We start from the raw sequence: 22,166 nt of genomic DNA, 5'->3' as shown, positions 1-22,166 counted from the left end.
GAAATATCTACCTGTAAGGATTCCAGTAACCTTTTCAAACAGAAAGATGAAGATTAACAAAAATACACTGGACCACACAGTGATCTTGAGTTGAGTCAAACACTACCTTATTGTCAGTTATCCGGCAACATGCAGTTGTCAGATCGAGTAGTCAATGGTGATTTTTTAACCAAGGTTGAATAATAAAAGCTCAGATGACGATGAACAAGGGACATGAGGTATGGTTAAGAGACCTGAACAAAGGTTAGAATGCGAAATAGTGAAAAAAACATAAATGAAAATACTATCCGATGAAATGCTTTGGAGGGATTTTCTGCATATTTTTTCCGTCACACCCCCACTTTCGATTCATGATCAACATTTTCTGACGAACATCGAATCAACATTGTAAAGGCGTTTAGATAGTGTGGGCATATTTTTTAAAAAAGTACGTTAGCTAGGTTAGATGGTATAATTGTTGCTAAGAGTGGTAATGTCAATGCTTGTCTCACATTGATTCTGACGGTAACTTTAAAAGATTGATCGCACTCTATTCCGTTCATTGGGAAGCTTTAATGTAATGGTAGTTGATCAAGACTGTCAAAATGTTAAGGTTACAAGGATATGATGAACTGGTTTAAAAAGATACATTTGGCTTTCTTAAGCTAAGCATTGATGTTACGATGTTATAGCATACTATACAGCCGTTACGGTTGTTCCATATACAATTGTCACTGTTAGTGTTTAGATAATTATCAGCTGAGTAGTTTTAGTATCCCAAGTTCCCTCAATCTTTGACCCATCACAAACAAGCGTAGCAGCTGTTCTTTACAGATATTTTGAGTGGTGAAGGTATGAAATATGAGAATTAAAATTATGACAGCCAGTCTATAAGTTCGAGCAAACATATCCTCTCTTGAAGAGCAGTTTGTGAATAACTTAAATACGATCTTATCATCACCATAATTTAGTTATAAGTTTTCGTACTATATATTTTTAAAAATAACCTTCACTGTGTCGCCTAGTTTGAATAGTCTTACTTGTAAATGCGTGTTGTGCGCTAGTTATACAGACAGATATAAGTAATATGTATCACCAAATGAATGTAGGGCTATTACTAACCGAGGAAAAAAACGAGTAGAAGAGATAGAAAAACATAAGCAATACGAATAACAACACGAACGGAAGACTGACGAGTTTTAAAAACGGGGTTGGCCCCAGTATAAAATAATGAATCAAAAGGGGAATTTATGTACACTGCTCATTTACTGTTCCTTCTTAATGGAATCAAATTACGGGCTCAGAAGATAACCACTAAACTATCAGATGAGCATGAAGGTATTAATAAGCGTTTACAATTTTTTGTTATTTATATAATAAGGATTATTACTGATCCGTTTCTGTTTTTATATGTGCACACTGAGCGGATTACTTGGGCGAAGTATTACGTCACCGGTTTCAATATACATCATATGTAATTACTGAGTTTTACGAATAATAGTAAGTTGGACGAGACACTAATCTATGGACAAGTCAATCAGAAGCGTAATAGAGATTTCAAGGTTATGGCGCCAACTTCAGGGCTCAGTGCTAACGTACAATGGGTTCACAAGACATTTTGTGCAAAACGTGTTAATTGAGCGACTATAACAAATAAAACGGCAAGAATATAATTTGTGTACGAACCAATCAGGTATAAGATGAGAAATCTTGGATTTTGGCGTGAAAGCCTTTCATCCATTTGACTAAATAAATTTCTGGCATTATAGCTTGTGTCAATTCGTGATGAAAACCGTAAATCTAATTCCTAACTAAGACAAATTACGACAGTTATTGCGAACTGGATGATAAAAGAACCAGTAACACTGTCTGCAATCAGGTACTACAATATATACGGATGATTGGAGAGCGTTTAGACTCCCACATAAGCTTGGTTATGTGTATCATGTCGTTATCCACAAGTAGTATTTTATGTCCTCAAAACCTGGAGTGCACATAAACAATATTGGAGCTATGTGGTTGAGGCTGAAAGAGTTTTTGAGACTTTATCATGGCCCCAGAGGCGGACTATTCTGTTGCCGTATGGATGATTTCCTCTACTGCATGCATTACAATTTTAGAATCTCTGAACCTCTTTCGAACCTTGACAAGTTTTTGAACCACGTATAAGAAGTGTATCCACTTTATTTCCTTGGTTTTGAATAACATCTTTTTACTCTATACTGACTGTTTGCTGATTGGTTCATATTTCTCAAGGTCACTTAAGATTCATTCAAATGTCGTCCATAAATTAGAGTCTCGCCGATCAACTTTATTTCACAGAAAGAGAACAACGAAACTGTATTCTCTTCTATGTCATAGATTTATTCAATTTTCCGCAAATAAATGTCTAGACAACAACAACAAAGATTTACATAAATTTGATAAGTGATTAAATAAGGATTAACTTTTTCGATAGAATTACAATCGATTACATAATTCTACAATTACACCTCATTCTATTCTCATGTAATACATATTGAATTAATTTAATTAAACAAATAATCATGAAATATATTGGTAAGATTAATATCATCATTATAATTGTATAGAATACTATTAATTCTGTTATTGTCCATTGATAAGTTAATTGTATAGTTGTAATCCATTCCAACACAATACCGATCATATTGGAAACATGGAGATGTGTTGAATAAAATGTATTTTGATTCATATGTAAATTACTGTGATAATATGTATCATTGAATGAATAATTTTCATGAAGATACCATTCTGTATACCACTAAGAAATAAAGTAGATTAATATAAGTAGTATGTAATCAGTAATCATTTCTTTAAAAATCGTATTTCATATGTCATTTGAATTGTAATTGTTATATCTACACGAAGATTAAGTAACGAATAACTTCAGAGACCTATTAATGGACTAATATTATCTATATATTGTTATTGTATAACTATTCAGTAATTAGACTGTATATATCTATATTCCCCTTATTATAAGCTCCATTTTGACCTATAGATTATTATTGTACGATTTACTGTTTCTAATTTATGTTTAGTTTACTGATTACAGTCTCCCACGTTCACAGCCACATTTTGGCTTTATTGTGTATGAATGTTATTTCTTATTTTATGATGCGTTGCGGTCTGTTTGGTTGATATATAAACCCGGAACGTCTGCAGTAAATGTTTCTCATAGTACAAGCTATTGTTGGTGTTCTGGACTCAACTGAATGGACTAGGCGAGCAAAGGACCAATAAGGACGCTAGGCTGATCAAACCACTCGAAGGTAATTGGTTCAATACAGTACGAAAGTGAATAAATCGTATTTCGATTGGCGAATAAATTACGTGATAACTAGCTGGACTTAAAGTCACAACAGTAATCACTTTCGGAATTGCATTTTTACGCTACACTTTTAGCAAAACTTTTATTTATTGCCAGAAGTTACCCTGATTTACATTTATTTTAGCTAATTGATTATGCCTAATAAATACATGAAACTTCTTCAATCAAATTGAATGTTTACAACCTATTGTATATAGAATTAATGTGAAACTATAAAAGAAATGGGAGGCGATAAATATAGAATTCATATAGTATATAGAATTCGAATAAACTTTACTATCAATGAAGTGTTATACGGCGCTAGACTGTTTGTAATCATTTATGAGTGATAATGAATGAGTGGTAATTACCACTGTTATTAATATCAGATGAAAAACGTGTTTATATATTTTGAGAATATTCACTTATTAAGCGCTTAGGAAACAAGAATTTGTTCAAATCTCCATATTTTTTACCGAAAATTATTTATTGCTTAATCTCCCTATCTTGAGAAAATTTTTGGGTTTTCCCCAATGGCCGCCAAAATTTTGGGGAATTTCCCAGGATCTGTGGAAATTTTGAGGTATTTGCGCCACTTTCCCAAAAGTTTCTATGGGGGCCTCCCCAAAATTTCCCAAAAATAAGGAGATTGGGTGTAATAGAAAAAATCGTATTTAACGAAGCCAATTTTATCAGTACTGTACGTACAAGGTCTTGGAGGTTATTGAGTTTTACCACTATTCATTGGTGAATTAACATTGATCAGTTCATCATTTCAGTGAAATCGAGTATTATTAATGCTGTAAATAACACAGAGATGCCTGCAAATAAATCGCTTAATTAAATCACAAGAATTTATCTCAGTCATGTTAGTATTGAGGAAACTGTGGTCAGTCAGTCACAATCAACGTAGATTGCGGCATAAATGTGTATTACTCCAGTTTGTCTTGCGACATTAACACCATCAGATGACGGGTGGACTGTAGCGTAGTGTTTTACTCGTATAGTCACGTAACATGCGAATCGAAATAATAATAGTATATGCATACATCTATGACGTCTTATTTAGACATTTCCAAAATCTTGATCAAAGGTTCTCAACGTAGGGATTTCTCTCAGCTATTGATTGTGTATAATGAATATGGTAAAAAAGTTAATACAAAGAAATTGTTAGGGATGCTATGAACTTAGGAATCGTGATATACAGTGTCTCACAAAACTGAATCATTTAGGCTAATAGTTGGACAGAAACTGGTTGAATTCTATTCATTCAGTATGAAATGTTTAGCAACGCCAAATGAGCTATAATCCTACAATAGATGAATATATTCTACTGGACAATACAGGAACTTGAGCTGCCATACTAACTACTCGTGATAATCTTATCTATAATTGAGGTGCAAAATGATATATATATGATAAATATTCAGAAGTGCATAAACTGCTAACTGTTATATCTGCACCACCAATTGTTATGACTGGTTGTTGCTAATTGTTATGTTGGAATCGCTGATTTCTTATGCTTCTAAAACAAGAAACCACTGCATTTCCCCACGACATGAAGCACGAACACCCAGACTGGTACATATGAAGATTTATTAACACCAAAACACGACGATAACCTTAGTCAAAATGACATTCATTGATACATTGATTTATACACCCATTTTGATAATTAATTAGGATGACATCGAATCGCTGAAAAATACCCAGAGTTCTAACAAATTCACATGCTGCATGTCATGCTGAGCCTAGTTCATGTTAATTTAATACAAGAATATCGTATCTTGAATCAACATCACACTCAAATAAATTAATATTATACTGAACAAATTATCATAACGGAAAAACAAAAATATTACCCTGAACAACCAATATGTTGAATTAAAAATACGGAATCAATGTTAATCAAGTATCACAATGAGTAGAAGAAATGTCATTTAGTGGATTGGTTGAAGTTTGACATTAACATCGTTGGATTCCGGTTCAATGGTCTAGAGGTTAAGCGTTCGCGCGTGAGACCGATAGGTCCTGGGTTCAAGTCTTGCAGGGGGCGGGATCGTGGATATGCAATGCTAGGACGAAACGGTCGTCCAGTGCTTCCAAGTCTTCTATGGTGGTCTAGCTTCAATTAACTCATGAATTTAACTATTAAATGTAATTTTGCTTTTTAGTCCCGGTCATATCACTCATAGTTATTAATTTATCTTTTCTGTTGAGAGGATATATTTGCAAATATTACATGGAGGGAAGGGGACATCAACTACATACTGTTGCTAATTTCTGATCATTCCATATGTTGAATGGCTGGAAATTAAATTTTACCAAAAAAATTAAGTACTGATGATTCGCTTAGTGACTAATTGTTAACAGTTATGACATAGCTTAGAATCATGCTCAGTAACGCAGATGCATTCAATCTTTGTCTTCCATTAGAACTGGAATCGCGAAATATCCATATACTTTTTTTTCTCCTTCCTATACCTAATCTTTCTAAACTCTACTTATAATATTGAAGCTTTTACCATTCTGGAATTTTGTCTTAGTAACTTTACGACGATATACTAGTCTAGTGTGGGGATTTGAACCGATATACATTTGTATGAGGTTCTAAATTGATTATGTTAGATTGACTGACTGTCAGTCAATCAATCATTCAGTCTATTCGTTTGACTATTGATCATTCCGTTTATGAATTAGTCGGTTAATTAATTAAATAGTAAAGCAGACAATTGAGAATACACCAACTCATACAAATAAATAACAGAATTTTTACTTACACTTTTTATGATATTTGATCCTGATTGAATTACTTCATTAATCCCTTCATTTTCACAAAATAATATGTGACCCTGACATTTACTGACTTGTACATATGATCCAATACAACGATTAGGTAAGGAACAATTACGAAAACGTTTATGCACACCAATACCGCATTTAACTGAACAATCTGTCCATGCAGACCATATAGTCCATTCCAATGGCGGTGGCCTATGTTCACAACGTTGTCCAGAATAACCATTTTGACATATACACCTTAAAAATGTAATAAATCATAGTTTAGATAAGGAGTTTTATGCAGTTCAATTCAATTCATAGGTGGTTGTCATTACAAACCGACAACAGTGAGGATACCTTCGAAAACCAGTAAACATTAGATATCTGTGTCATTCTGGCATAAGACTCCTCAACCATAAGTAAACAAGACCCGTTCAATACTCAATAGCTTAAAGGTGATGCACTGACTGAGAGTTCCTGGATTATATTTCTGGCCTGATAATGGTTACTCACAGATTTCAAAGGAAATACTCATGTTTTCGATTGACTTAATGACAGAAAGAATTAAATGCTCAAGGATGAATTTCTAGGTTTGATTAGAAATCCAATTCTACTATGTACTGAATTATGGTGGTGCAGAGAATGAAACAGGAGAATCAAAGAATTTAAAAGTAAATTGTTTTTTGTCTAATAACAGAACTATTTAGAACAAAATGAATGTCAAAGTATGTTTTGTAATAATAATAGTGGGAGTTCAATGTAACAAGATCGAAAGGTTCATTCAACCTTCCTTCCCCTCTAAATACATATTGTTTTTTATTAGAGATCTCTTTTAAGAAAATTAAGAGTGTTATAACTAGAAAATTGGCTCCGTCAGCACTTTTGTAACTAATTAGCCAAAAGTTATACTTGGTGAGTTGTTGCTGTTATGTACTTATCAGAGTTGAGTTTGAGTTCCAGAGTGAACATCAACTTTGAGATGCTAGCCACTATCCATCTTTGTTTAGATTACTTGTGAATTAAGGCAATATCGAGGCAATCCGCACAGTATGCACATATGCCGATAAGAGACTGATCTATTGTAGTCCTAAATAACAATGGGAAGATTCAAACAAACAATACCATGTGAATTTAAATAATGAATATTTCAGCTCACTGAAATCCATAGGTTACTTCTGTTACACCATGTTCAATAGTTGAATACGGTTCTTTATCAATACAAATTCCACCATTTAAACAAATATCATCATTTGTATATTCTAAACATTCATTTATATTAACACATTGTGGATTAGTTGTACTGATCGCTTTAAATCCAATTGGACATTGACATCGATAACCAAGTTTTGAATTAGTTGGATCACGATAACAAGAATATTGTCCACATAGTCCATGTGTTTCTAAACAAGGATTTCTTGGTTCCTAGAAAAAATGTTAAATATTTTATGAGACTAATTTTCATTTAGTAGTATAAGGCATCATGAAGATTGTTGACTCTGTGGTTTCTGCATTACTTAATGATCTTAGCTAAACAATTATTGAAAACTAAGAAGCATAATCTCGACCTCATCTGGAAGCCTACCAGGGTTATTGAGTCCTCGTGTTGAGCGCCTGATAAACTCAGTGGTCTGAAGGTTAGGAGCTCTTCACAAGGTATGTAGTTCATGTGTTTGACTCCTAGTAGGATTGTTAACACTCACTACTGAGGATTTCTACACTTTACATGCTGTAGTAATTCTATTTCAAGAACAATTTATATTTGGGATTTGTCAATAGAATGTTTATAAAACCAATGTAACATGAATGTTTACATTACTTCACATGATAATCCTTTCCATGCAGGTGGACATTTACAAATAAATTCAATATTAGGAATAATTCGTTCTTCTTCTGGTAGATATTCACATTCTCCATTATTTAGACAACTGGAAATAAACACAACAATAATAGTTGAAAGAATATGGATACATTAAATAAAATATATGCAAATGAAATGTTACATAGGTTCATAGCTTTGTTCATGGTTATACATTCTTTTTATTTAATCATGACTTTGGTCTTTATATTCGATGGACTGGGAAGAAGGACACCTCGTCAAGATTCCAAAGAAAGGAGATCTGAGCAAATGTGAAAACTATAGAGGCATTACACTACTGTCAATACCAGGGAAGGTCTTTAACAGAGTTTAGCTGAACCGGATGAAAGATGCAGTAGACGCCCAACTTCGAGATCAACAAGCTGGATTCCGTAAGGATCGATCGTGCACGGACCGAAGTGCGACACTACGGATCATCGTCGAACAATCAGTTGAGTGGAACTCGTCACTATACATCAACTTCATTGATTATGAAAAGGCATTTGACAGTGTAGATAGAAAAACATTATGGGAACTTCTTCGACACTACGGAGTTCCTGAGAAGATTGCCAATATTATCCGGAACTCATACGACGGACTACAATGCAAAGTAGTGCATGGAGGACAGCTGACAGATCCATTCCAAGTAAGGACCGAAGTTAGACAAGGCTGTTTACTCTCTCCCTTCCTCTTTCATCTGGTGGTCGACTGGATTATGAGGACCTCGACATCTGAAGGAAAATACGGAATACAATGGACAGCTCAGAATAAATTAGACGATTTGAACTTCGCAGATGACCTGGCCCTCCTATCGCATACACATGAACAAATGCAGATAAAGACAGCCAGTGTAGCAGCAGTCTCTGTATCAGTAAGCCTCAACATAAACAAGGGGAAAACCAAGGTCCTCAAATTCAAAATGGAGGACAGCAATCCAATCACTGTTGATGGCGAAACTCTGGAAGATGTTGAATCCTTCACATACCTAGGAAGCATCATCGATGAACAAGGAGGTTCAGATGCAGACGTAAAGGCGAGGATTAGCAAAGCAAGGACAGTATTCCTACAGTTGAAGAACATACGGAACTCAAAATAACTTTCAACCAATATCAAAGTCACAATCTTCAATACGAACGTCAAGGCAGTTCTACTGTATGGAGCTGAAACTTGGAGAACTACAACAACCACAATCAAGAAAGTACAAGTATTTATAAATAGCTGTCTACTCAAGATACTCAACATCCATTGGCCGGATACCATCAGCAATAGCCTTCTGTGGGAGAAAACAAACCAGCTTCCAGCTGAAGAAGAAATTAGGAAAAGACGATGTAAATGGATAGGACATACACTACGCAAATCATCAAACTGCATCACGAGGCAAGCCCCGACTTGGAATCCTGAAGGGAAGCGTAAAAGAGGAAGGCCTAAGAACACATTACGTCGGATAATAGAATGAATTACAACTGGAAGGAGCTGGAAAGGATTGCCCAGGACAGGGTTGGATGGAGAATGCTGGTGAGCGACCTATGCTCCTTCACGAGGAGTAACAGGCGTAAGTAAGTAAGTAAGTAAGTTGGTCTTTATATAAACAACTTTTCTTCATGAAATGACATTAAATGGAGAATCTACAAGATCAGCACGATATCATTTAAAGATCAAGCAATGATCGATGTTAACCAACTTGTGATTCTGCCTATTCTTCCATTCGATATTATCGGTCAGTTTAGTAGGCTGAACAATTATAAACATATAAGTTGTTTGAACTCACATATAATTTTGTTGTTAAACAAAAGGTGATAGTGGGGAGACTATAATTTATGAAGTAACCAATTAGGTATAAGATAACAGGTCTTGGATTTTGGCATGAAATCCACTCGTCCATTTGGCTAAAATGAGTTTTGGCATTATAGATGATATCAGTTCGTGATGAAAACCCGAAATCTAATTCTTAACCTTAACTGACAACTGTAAATCATAATTATAATTCCTCACGCAGGTTTATAATCCACATTTGGTCCTAATTATTAAGTGGACACCCTTATAGTCAGTCTTGAGTCTCTTAAAGGTCGTCCATAAGTTATAGTCTCACCCACTTATGATTTGTATACACTTTATTCGATATAGCAACTGATGGCAACTCATTTGTAGTGTGGATTTTGTAGACCGTAGTAAATATATGTTCTAATTAAAACGGACTATAACACAAAACAGAGTTATTACCTAATTTTAAATTATTATTATTGTTAATGGCTTTATTCAATATTATATTTCCGGTATAATATAGAATTCTCAGAATAAAGTATTTCAACAAGTTTCCTTTTCTCATTTCTCAATCGACCTTTGCGATAAATATTGGGTGGTCGCTAGTTAAATGTTAGCAGTTCAGGAATCGATATTTGAATAATGTACATTCTTTTCGATGCATATTGTCAGCAGTCACGCTATCTCTGATCGGGACCTTCTGTAACTTGTACAGCGAAATGTTGTAAACTTGTCGCAAACGCTCCTGAATAGGCTATACGATTAATGGGCATAATGATGTGTTAAAACAAACAAGAAAACAGATAACTTATTGAAATATCCTGATAGCAGGAACAGTTCGGCCAGATATTCAAACAGGCTGCCTAGAATTGATTGACTGACGAGATTGTTTGTAAATTTTCAGAAAATTTCAATCAAAACCTAAATACAAATTTCATCGGTTATTGATGATCATTAGACAATTATATTTGGCTAGTCTATTACTGTACGCTAATTTAACAAGACAGTATGATTTTGAACAAACTTAAATGTGTGTTAGGCTGGTGATAGTTTTACACAATAATGAGTTATTTAAGCTATTGTCTGTATTAGTACTATCCAGTGTGTCTTTTTCTTAAACACTTGAACAACAACAGTTTAACTTCTTCCTCATCCACAGAAAAACCTTGATCAGAAAACATACAGTAGGAAGAACAATGAAAGCATTATCAGTATGGAGTTGTGAAGATTATTTAGTTTTTAATTGAGACCGCCATTGAAAACATTAATCGGTTCATGATCTCGATCAAAATGAAAGCTTTGTTTAAAAAAGTTAGTTTGTGTACGAAAAACAAATTCATTTATAGGATTATGCATCACCTTGGGATTTTTTCACGCCTCTGAGAAAAATATCACAATCGTTAGTTAATTCAGAAATTGTTCAATTAGAATAAATACATACAACTTCAAGTAGAAGTTTATGCTAATGATGTTATTCAGAAGAACGATGAAAGCTCCACGACTAAACCATCCAGCTCAGAGGATAAAACTTCATCAAAATCATCCACCTGAGCTACAAATCTTCTCTACCATCTCAAAGAATACATAATCAGTGATTTTCTAAATTTCTCTTTAACGTTATTAGAGAAGAATGATTGACCCAAATATTACCATCATTTTTAATGGCTTCTCAAAACATTCCTAAAGAATTATTGACGACTCCAAATACTACCTTTAATACAGTTTTCCTATTCTGTGACCATACACAAATGTATCCAATTCAATATAATTAAGAGAAGGTGATATACATTGTTCTTAACATGAATGAACAATAATTCAATCAAACTCAATGATTTATATACCACCAATATATGGAACATAATAAGTAATCGTGTTATTATCTACAATAATTGATTTCAATAATTGTTTAATTCAAAGAAGTCGTAAGCATGTGAATCAGCTATAATATCTCTTCGAAATCAGGATACATTCAACAACATGATCCTAATAGCTACTTAATGAACAAGTAACGTTAATATTATTTAAGTCACTCGGGAATAAAATCACAATTTAAATAGGTCATTACTTGAATCATCGTCTTCAACATTGGATTCTCTGAGATACAACCAATTCTGAATATTGTTGATATGCCTTACTGATGTGTAGAAAATCGTACAAAGCCAATCACAAATATATCAACAGAGACTGAGGTATTAGTTTGATTCTGATTAAAATTTAATTTTAATAGCTGAATTCGTGGGTCAGTTAAAGCAATATCACCACTGAGAACCTGGAAGCACTAGACGGTCTTCCCGTCCTAGTATGAGACTCTCCAACTGTGAGCACCCATGATCCCTCAAAAGGGACTCGAACCCAAAACCTTCAGTCTCGTGCACGAATGCTTACCTTTAAGACCACCTAGCCGCATGCGGGTTTGTGGATGTGCACTGGTGAGGAGTCCTATACTAGTACGAAACAGCTGTCATGTGCTTCCACGTTGTCATTGATTTTCTAGCTTAGATCGACTCATGAATTCAACCATTAAAATTACTACAATCTCCACAAATCCTCATTCTGATAACATTTAATTGATAATAATAATAATATACAAGATGAATGATGTATCTTAGTTGTGACATAAATTTATACACAGAAACTAAGCATATAAAGCTATACATAGATAGTGAACAGGAGAAAAAAAACTTACATAGAAGAATCACAATGTTTTCTGATTGGTACACACTTCTTTAATGTATGGTTAAAAGTGTAATCATCTACACATACACATTCATAATCATAAGTATAGATTGATCCCAATTTGTTTCGTATATTTGATGGTATATTATTCAAAAGTTCATCATTTGATATTATCATACACAAACCGTTACTGTTCATATCATCATGACAGACATTTGGTTTAGCACAAGGATTCGGACAATGTAAATCCGTATGCTAGAATAGTAGATAAATAAATATATAAATAGTTTGATGAAATAGTCTGTAAAAATTAGTTGAAAATGTAGACAGTTATCGTCACAGATTAACATTATCTATGATATTGTGAAGTATGCTACTAATATTAACAGACATAAGTAGTATGTAACACCGGTCAGCAATGGAATGCTTGTTAAAAGAGGATGGAGAAGATTGAATTGAATAGAATCGAAAGGGGAACAGAAAGGAATTGGAGTAAAAATAGAATTTGCAGAATCATGAAGAATTTAGAAGACAACGATGGAAGATGGGCAAATAAATTATTTAGTGTATGTTTTTCTTATTTCAAGAAAATACTCTGCAATTTCGTACCTGAGTTTCCGCTTATGACATTACCTCTATTTTTTAGTATGAGTCTCATCAACAGTGAACATCGATGACCCCAGCATAGATCACACTCTAGGACCTTTAGGTTACTCAGGCAGTGATTGATCTTTTGACTAATAAGTGTTTAACGACTTGTGGTTATACACTGCCCATAATTTCTGTACTAGGACGAAATGGTTTCACAGTGGTCCTTCTTTTTCCACGATATATTAGCTGGCCTCAATCTGTGTCGAGACTCCCCTATAAATAATGGGATGCAGTGGTCAACTGTTGCTAATACAGTGGTTTGTTTGAATTTTAACGTGATTTATAGTGGAGACCCTAAATTGCAAGCTAGTTTTAAACATTAGTAGCCGGTTAATTAGGCTAGATGATCCAGCTACGAACTGTACTTTCATTTTCATTCATCTTTAGAATTCTAATTGTGAAGCTCTCCAATAAAAAATCATTTATACAATGGTTATGAGTCTCAATAATTACTGGTGTTTATGTTCTGAACCTTGAACATCGCAGACGATTAATAGAATTCTACCGCTTCAAACTTTTATTTTACAAACCTCTAACTAATCAACAGATAAGAAATAGCTTTTGACCAAGAGATCTTTTAGATTTGTAAGAAGAATTTATCTAGTTATATAGTTTTCATTCAATTTGAAATGAGTTGAATTATCCCGTTGTTGATATTTTAACTGGTTGGGATATGTTCATCCTGTGCAGATTGCACCTATGTTGTCATTATGTCACAAGTTAATATAGAACAGATGGGATGTGGCCAGTAACAGAATCCAAAACACGAATCTCATTCTATTTGGAAATCGTCAGCTGGATGTACATGAATTCCAGGGTTGATATTTACTACGCAACTCGGATTCAGCACCCTTCACTTCATACGAGAACGTATCATTTATTTACCTACTGAGTCTAGACAGCTACTCACGTTTGCAACTGGTATGGTTTTAATTACCCTTTTTGTCAATATTTTGACCTAAATAGGACAAAATCCACATCACTGATTCCACTGCTGGCCGCATTCCATATGACCACACAGTTGATACAAATATTAGCTGGTTTGAATCTTGGCATTGTTGATATTAATGATTTTTATTGGTTAATCTTTATTAAAATATATAGACCCTGAATAGATTGTCTCGACAGTCTATTTTTCAAAAAAAATTCAAGTGTAGATAAATCATGGTCATCAATAAAATTCATCATGACTGTTTTGTTCCATTTGAGATTTCTCAGATGAACTTGACTGTTGATGATTGAGATCATGAACCGATTGATGTTAGATTACCGTTGAACACCTGGAAGCACAGAACGGCCGTCTCATCCTATTGTGGGACCCCTCAGCAGTGCGCATCCACAATCCCGGATGCAGGACACAACCTCAGCACCTCAGATTCCACACACACACGTTTATTCTCTACAACACTGAGTCGGTATCGAACGGCGCCAATGTCAAGATTCAATCAATCCATGATGTCATACCACCATCTTCCATTGTCCTCCGTGAGTAACTAACTCACACCTAACACGTCTGTACTCAAAAATATTCTGAAAGCACTCAAGCACAAAATGACACATTCAAAATGGCTCCTCCGACAAAATAGATGCTAACGAATAAAATGACAGTCGCTTTACTAGTAATTAGCTCAACCAATATGATACAAGAAAAAAGAGTAAATTCTAATAACTCTTAAGCAACAAAGTTGGAATACAACAATTTCACAATAAGCTTGAAGAATAGACAAGCAATTCAGGAGACGAAAGTAAGTGGGAATAGTAAAATGAAAGTATAGACTGAAGAGATAAATCATTAGTTTCAAAAAAGGAAATATCATTCGTAGGGATGATGAAATACATCTGTAAACTATATAAAGAAGGATGGATAATGAGTAGCAGTGGAATCTAGGACGCGCGTTTCATCCTATTATGGTACTCGCCAGCTAAATTCATCTGCATATCATAGTTGATGTTCATTCTGGGATTCAAACCCAGTATCGTTCTCTGTTGATGTTTACAATCGGAATTTTATTCAATATTAATATACTTACAGTCTCCTTGTAGTCAGATTAGTAAGTTCGTACATGAAAATAAAAGACAACAAAACAAAACTGCTCAGATCAGTGAAAATGAAAAGTACAACTTCAGGGTATTTATTAAAGTAAATACTACAATTGATATTTTACTAAATGAGTAATCCAACAATGCAATCAAGGGTCAATGAACATGTGCCCAAATGGCTTCAAAATCAGTGTGTTTCAAATGATCCGATTAATGTAGGAGGTAGAAAACCAAGTTCATCGATAGCAAAACACATAATTGAGACGGGGCATAAAATTAACATTAATACAGCATTTAGAACGTTGTATAGGAATTGTCAAGGTCGAATTCTTAAGTTTATTGAAGCCTTAGCTATTCGTAAATTTAAACCCCCCTTATGTGTACAAAAACAATTTGTCGTAACCTTGAATTTACCTTGGTAATCCTTAAGTCATTCTATGGCCTAGGATAACGCGACAATTTCTTATTCTTTCTCTCCCCTTAGTTATTTTAATTGTACTTTTATTTGTTTGATCTTTATTAATTTTCATATAAAAATGTCCTGACAAGTATATGTGTGACCAGATTGTTCGAAATGTATAGCACAAATACATCACATTTTTCAGATCAACTCCGTCTTCTCATTGTTCTAAATGAAATATGTAAAGTAGTACACTTGAGGAGGTTTTTAACTATAATTAACTAAATCAATATAGCCAAATCTTTTATAAAATTATTGTGATGTTTCAAAATACCAGCTATGAATTGATAAGTCTTGTTAATTCGAACGCTTTATTCGGTTCCTAAGCTATTCTAGTAACCTGCAAGCTAGAACTACTCAGCGACTTGAACTTGAGAGGAAAGGCGTAAAACAAGCGAAAAACGCTTTACTCCAAAAGCTCATTCTTGTACAGAAAAACACGGGTAGTTATAGATGTTAACATTTGTTAAATCGACATCATATTTTGGCCAATCCGCTAAAAGACATATTATGCTACTGACCAATAGTAGCACGCCACGTTGGCATTCTAGAAGCTTCATCATGCTCTGATTGGCTAGGACTCTTCGGCTCCTTTAAGGCCTCTGCAGGCTCCGTCGCAGTCGACTCAACAATGAATAATGCATATGTGTACGATTATCAATGTTGAAATATAGCAAAAAGCATAATTTGATCTGTACACAAAACTTATACAATTCATCGAGTATCATTTGAAAATAACAAGTTACTCATGTACAGACATATTATGTTTCCATACTCACAAGGTTAAACGTAGGTGACAAACTGAAAACGAGGCATGCTATTGAAATAAATCGATAATCAACCTATTCAAGATCTCAGCTTATATCTCCCGATCTAGGTCAGAATGACAGTCGCATATATATATATATTGTAGTAAGCCCATTCAACTAATGTATTATTTATATGCTCACTGTAATTTAGACATTTAATCGACTATGTAAATTTCTGTGTATGATTGAGCACATGTGTCTGCACATCAATTTTCAATCTATTCTCCCATTATTTGTAACACACAGATAATCAATAATTTATCCATACTTGATTAACACTCATAAATATACATGAATTTTAACACCCATATATATATATATATATATATATATAATTATGGTTCCCCTTGTTTCCTGCATGCTTGCGGATTTTACCAATCCTTAACAATAAACTATCTATCAGTTTAGGGGTTGTGGAGATTAATAAGTTTTTGATTAAGATCATGAACCAATTGATGTTAGACCACCATTGAAAACCTGGAAGCACTGGACGGCCGTTTCGTCCTATTGTGGAACTCCTCAGCAGTGCTCATCCACGATCCCGCTCTCAGGATTCGAACCCAGTGCCTTCCGTCTAGCGCGCGAACACTTAATCCGCTGAGGAGTTCCACAATAAGACGAAACGGCCGTCCAGTGCTACTAGGTTTTAAATGGTGGTCTAACATCAATCAGTTCATGATCTCAATCACAAAAACAAACTATCTATATAACTGGTGTTCAGGTTTTTTGAATAGATCTCAATTAAATCCATAATACTCAGTTAACGGGATACTATTTATTTGAGTCAGTTATAGGGGAAATTAGCCTCTACAGTATATATATATATATATATATATATATATATATATATATATATATATATATGATATGTATCTATTCTATTTTGTCTTGACGATTAAACTTCCCTATACATCATACATAATTTATACCATAGAACACAAATATAAACAAATTATAAATATCCATAAAACTGATCAATAAAAGACTTACACGTTCACGTAAACATTGACATATATTGATTAGAAATGAAAGTATATTTAAATATCCCCCATCATAATATTTCCCAGTACGGGTAAATAGATTTCTTATTGAAATAGTATCACTTTTCTCATAATCTTCTTGTGTAAATTCATAGATTATATCAATCAAACTTTTATGTATTGCTTCTGGTGTACAAATTGTTCTAATAGATACATCAAAATAAATGTATAATAAAAAATATATTTCATAGGTTGAAATCATGAGTCAATTGAAGCTAGACCACTATGGAAAACCTGGAAGCACTGGAAGGTGGGGTGCGGGATCGTGGATGCGCACTGCTGAGGAGTCCCATACTAGGACGAGACGGCCGTCCAGTGCTTCCAGGTTTTCCATGGTGGTCTAGCTCCAATTGACTCATGATTTCAACTAGTGAAATTTCTAAAAATCTCCACAAAACCCATTCTGATAAAAATATATTTATCATGATATGAAGTGAATAAGTTGTTAAGTTAGTGTTATATCCAAATGAGAATAATGAATGGTAACTGTTGGGATCTATTTATAGATCAATACTAAATGTATATTTTTATCGTATAACTAACCTATTCATATTCATGCCTCTCTTATCATGAGCTTTATTTTGACCCATGAACTATTATTATACGTTTTATCATTCTTGAGTTATGCCCAGTCTAATAATTACAGTCTCCCACATTCACAGTCACTTTTGGCTAGTATCTTGTACAAATGTTGTTTCGTATTTTATGGTACGATGTGGTCTGTTTGATTAGTATATAAACTTAGTATGTTTGAAATATAAGGATTCATATTACAGAGGCTGAGATTGGTGTTCTGGACTTAATTGGCTCGGTTAGGCGGAAAGCAGAATCAATCAGGACTCTAGGCTGCTTGTACGTGTTTTATGCGTTCTTGATCCGATCGATAACTCGCTGCTTCTGATTGGCGGCTTTGGGCTATAACACTTATTCAATATGGATGCATTTCAATTGATCACAGACTGAAACTAGTGATGTTGATGTTATGATGACAATAATTAAGATTATTTGTCCAATCTAATTAAAGATTCAATCTCAATCTACTACTCAAATTTCACATGATTAAGATCTACAAAATGAATGAATAAATGAACAAACAAACAAACAAACAAATTTTACTTACATCAATGATTCTGGTATCCAATATCCTTCTTTAATATATAATGGTAATTCATAATTTGCCATTTTTATATATTCCCAACTTAATTCATTTGACCAATCACTTAACCAATTAGAAAATTGTAATAATTTTAAATTTTTTATATAAATTGGTAAATTCAATAATTTTCTTAATTTTATTGATGTAATTGGAATATTTATATATAAATAATTAAATAAATAAATTTCATTTAATAATAATAAAATAATATAAAATTTTATGATGAATTGTTGTTTTAATCTTTTTTGATTTATCGTTGTTGTTGTTGTTGCCATGGTTTTTATGAATTCAACGCACACACACACACGCACGCACATGCACACACAAACACAAAAATTATATATCTATATATATATATGTGTTTGAATGGGATAATTTTATTGATTAATAACTGAAGGTCAATCGATTTAAATATTGATTTTTATTTTTCATAGGATATTCAAAAATCAATAATATTTGAATTCATTTGATATTGTTTACTTATATCTTCCCATTGATCAGTTTTTATTATTGATAGATATGCATCCTATACGAACTACCTCGATATTGCTTTAAGTCATAAGTATTATTATAAACAAAGATTGATGGTGACTAGTAATGAAATCCAAGACGTACGTTTCGTCCTAATTTGGGATTCGTCAGCTAGGATGTACCTGTATCTCAGAGTTGATATTCACTCTGGGACTCGAACCCATTACTGTTCGCTTCAAATGGCATCACGTTATCCATATGAACACTGAGTCCTGAACATCAATCGGAAGATAAAAGTAAACAATATCAAGTGAATTTAAACGTCACTTCATACATTTTACTCATAGTGTTTATTAAATTTAAATAAATTCACGTTTATATAATAATTAGTGTCATCAGTTGATTCTTTTGTTGAGCTCATTTCTGTGTAGTGTATCATACTACTTAATAGTTATAACTAGTTTAGAGATGCGATTCACTTGGTATTGTTTGCTTTTATCTTCCGATTGATGTTTAGGACTAAAATTAATCACTCTCTCTTATTGGCATTTATGCATCCTGTTCGGATTGCCTCGATATTGCAGCATAGTACGCTCATATTTCAATGAGAGGCTGATTAATTGCAGTCCTAAACATGAATGAGAAGATACAAGCAAACAACACCAAATGAATTTAAACTTCACCCCATTAAACAAGCAGGAGGTTATCAGGACTCAGTAGCTAATTGGGTAACGTATTGACGTTTGATGTGAACGGTACTGGGTTTGAATCCAGGGATGAACATCAACTATGATATGCAGATGAATTTAGCTGGCGAGTACCATAATGGGATGAAACGCGCGTCCTAGGTTCCACTGCTACTCATTATCCTCCCTTCTTTATATAGTTTACAGATGTATTTCATCATCCCTACGAATGATATTTCCTTTTTTGAAACTAATGATTTATCTCTTCAGTCTATACTTTCATTTTAATATTCCCACTCACTTTCGTCTCCTGAATTGCTTGTCTATTCTTCAAGCTTATTGTGAAATTGTTGTATCCCAACTGTGTTGCTTAAGAGTAATTAGAATTTACTCTTTTTTCTTGTATCATATTGGTTAAACTAATTACTAGTAAAGTGACTGTCATTTTATTCGTTAGCATCTATTTTGTCGGAGGAGCCATTTTGAATGTGTCATTTCGTGCTTGAGTGCTTTCAGAATATATTTGAGTACAACCGTGTTAGGTGTGAGTTAGTTACTCACGGAGGACAATGGAAGATGGTGGTATGACATCATAGATTGATTGAATGTTGACGTTGGCACCATTTGATACCGACTCAGTGTTGTAGAGAATAAACGTGTGTGTGTGGAATCTGAGGTGCTGAGGTTGGGTCCTGCATCCGGGATTGTGGATGCGCACTGCTGAGGAGTCCTATGGCAGGACAAAACGGTTAAGTACATGATTGGTTCATGGTTACGATAAAAACTCAATCTCTAAAATCGTCTACTGATGAATTGTTATTGTTGTGTTTATCATATTGATTGTGAGTTTAACTAAAGCTAATCATTGTTATCTATACTTTTTAATCAATAATATTTTCAAGATATCATGAAAAGTTTTTCAATTTATTGATCTCATGTGTATTATTCCAGTGAGTTCAATGACAATTATCTCATTTGTTTCCCTTGATTACAGTGAACTGTTCTCAAATTTAGGATACAAAAATTGTTTTTATTGAAAAGATGCATTTTTCATATGTTTACGCTTTGGTCGTTGGATTACATCCTGAATATTTAAGGATGAAAAGTGTGTGGTGACTCACATTCATCACGAGAACACGACTGGTTTAATAAAAACAATTATTATTATAACCAACTGTTTGTGTTTGTTTTAATGTACTTTTGTTTGACTGTGCTAATGACAGCTATTTTGTGCTTCCATTCATATACTCACACTTTGATTGTAACTTCGCGCGAATTCGGTTACGTTCTGTAACCAAGCTTCTATCCTGGCACGATCTCGGTATCCTTTCGATGCCACGAGATCGCCAGCGAATATATCTCGATTTGGTCCATTAACTGTCTTCTGATATTTGGCTTCTCGGGGATTTTATGGATCTATTTGGTTATGTTCGACCTTCGTCTTCTGATTCATTTGGCACGTGTTTCTTTGTAGCGGTGTTCATAGTTAATCTCAACTCGACGCCACGCTACAAGTGTATGAATTAATATTGATCATTTGAGTAAATCCCGTCTTCTAATTTCATAAGATAACCAGTTTAAAGCAGTTAATCTTACTTTGATAAATTTAGATAATTTAATAAGAAGACGAAATTTATCAGAACTATGTGATATTGTGGTGAACGGGAACCCAAGTGTGGACATTCAAATGTGTTTGTACTCAAAATTACAGAATCTCTGAGAACCATAGAGTAAATGCTTCATTTGAAAAATGTCAATCGACTGTCTCAAAATTGACTATTCCTACATTTTCACACCAACTACTCTATGTTCCCGTTCTCTTTTCTTCGATCTTCTTAAACTTCTGCCGCCAGACATTTCACTTTCGATTGATAATACATATTTTTGAAATATGCCATTCTGGATGAGAGTTGTTATACGGCTAGTAGGGGTTGGATGAAATGAGTTTGTTGTCAGCTATTGTTATGGTAAGTGTGTCAAATAAGCATATCGCCAAGATCAACCCAACTGTTTCAATAGAAATGGTTTGAATAGTGATCCTTAACACTGGCCTTGGGCCATAAGGGCTGAACGACAGCCAAAAACAGGTGTCACGGAATCAATAACCTGAACAAACGAGTATTAAAATGGGTTTTATTTGCGTCTCATCCTATGAATGGTAGCAGTTGAAAAGTCACATCAAAATCAGTTACAGTACCTACTACTGGTCGAAACCGTTTGCCAATATACAAACAGACTGCTCTGCCGTTTTGCTACAGTTTATAGCGACTCACGTGCAATTGAGTTTATTCTCATTTAATTCAGTTAAGCCCTTTTGCTAACTCATTTAGCGGACAATGTCATCCGCACTATAACAATTTATTGTACTCTTATTATTTTGTGCTTGTATGAAACACGTATGCTTGAATATTGCTTACGGCCTACGCATTTATTCACTCTGCTAGTCTTACTACTAACCGCTTATTTGGTT

At 34.0% G+C, this 22,166-nt stretch overlaps 1 protein-coding gene across 2 annotated transcripts; it reads right to left on the bottom strand.

Moving 5' to 3' along the window:
- Positions 1 to 569: 569 nt before the first annotated feature.
- Positions 570 to 18,565, bottom strand: MS3_00009017 (uncharacterized protein; the record flags this gene model as incomplete). 2 transcript variants are annotated; one of them, XM_035733475.2, is made up of 7 exons in its annotated part: positions 570 to 2,761; positions 6,091 to 6,349; positions 7,248 to 7,513; positions 7,908 to 8,016; positions 12,394 to 12,638; positions 17,334 to 17,526; positions 18,504 to 18,565. In XM_035733475.2, the coding sequence occupies 7 exons, from the start codon at positions 18,563 to 18,565 to the stop codon at positions 2,450 to 2,452; spliced, it is 1,446 nt and encodes a 481-aa protein (XP_035590262.1). In that variant the 3' UTR covers positions 570 to 2,449. The 2 variants fall into 2 exon arrangements, with proteins under 2 accessions (XP_035590262.1, XP_051064745.1); XM_051217355.1 differs by lacking the exons at positions 17,334 to 17,526; positions 18,504 to 18,565 and having other exon boundaries at positions 570 to 5,061; positions 12,394 to 13,364.
- Positions 18,566 to 22,166: the final 3,601 nt, after the last annotated feature.

Source organism: Schistosoma haematobium, chromosome 5, assembly GCF_000699445.3.
Source record: "Schistosoma haematobium chromosome 5, whole genome shotgun sequence".
Taxonomy (NCBI): domain Eukaryota; kingdom Metazoa; phylum Platyhelminthes; class Trematoda; order Strigeidida; family Schistosomatidae; genus Schistosoma; species Schistosoma haematobium.
Note: the sequence above shows the minus strand (reverse complement) of the source record. Positions and strands in the feature narration are given on the sequence as shown.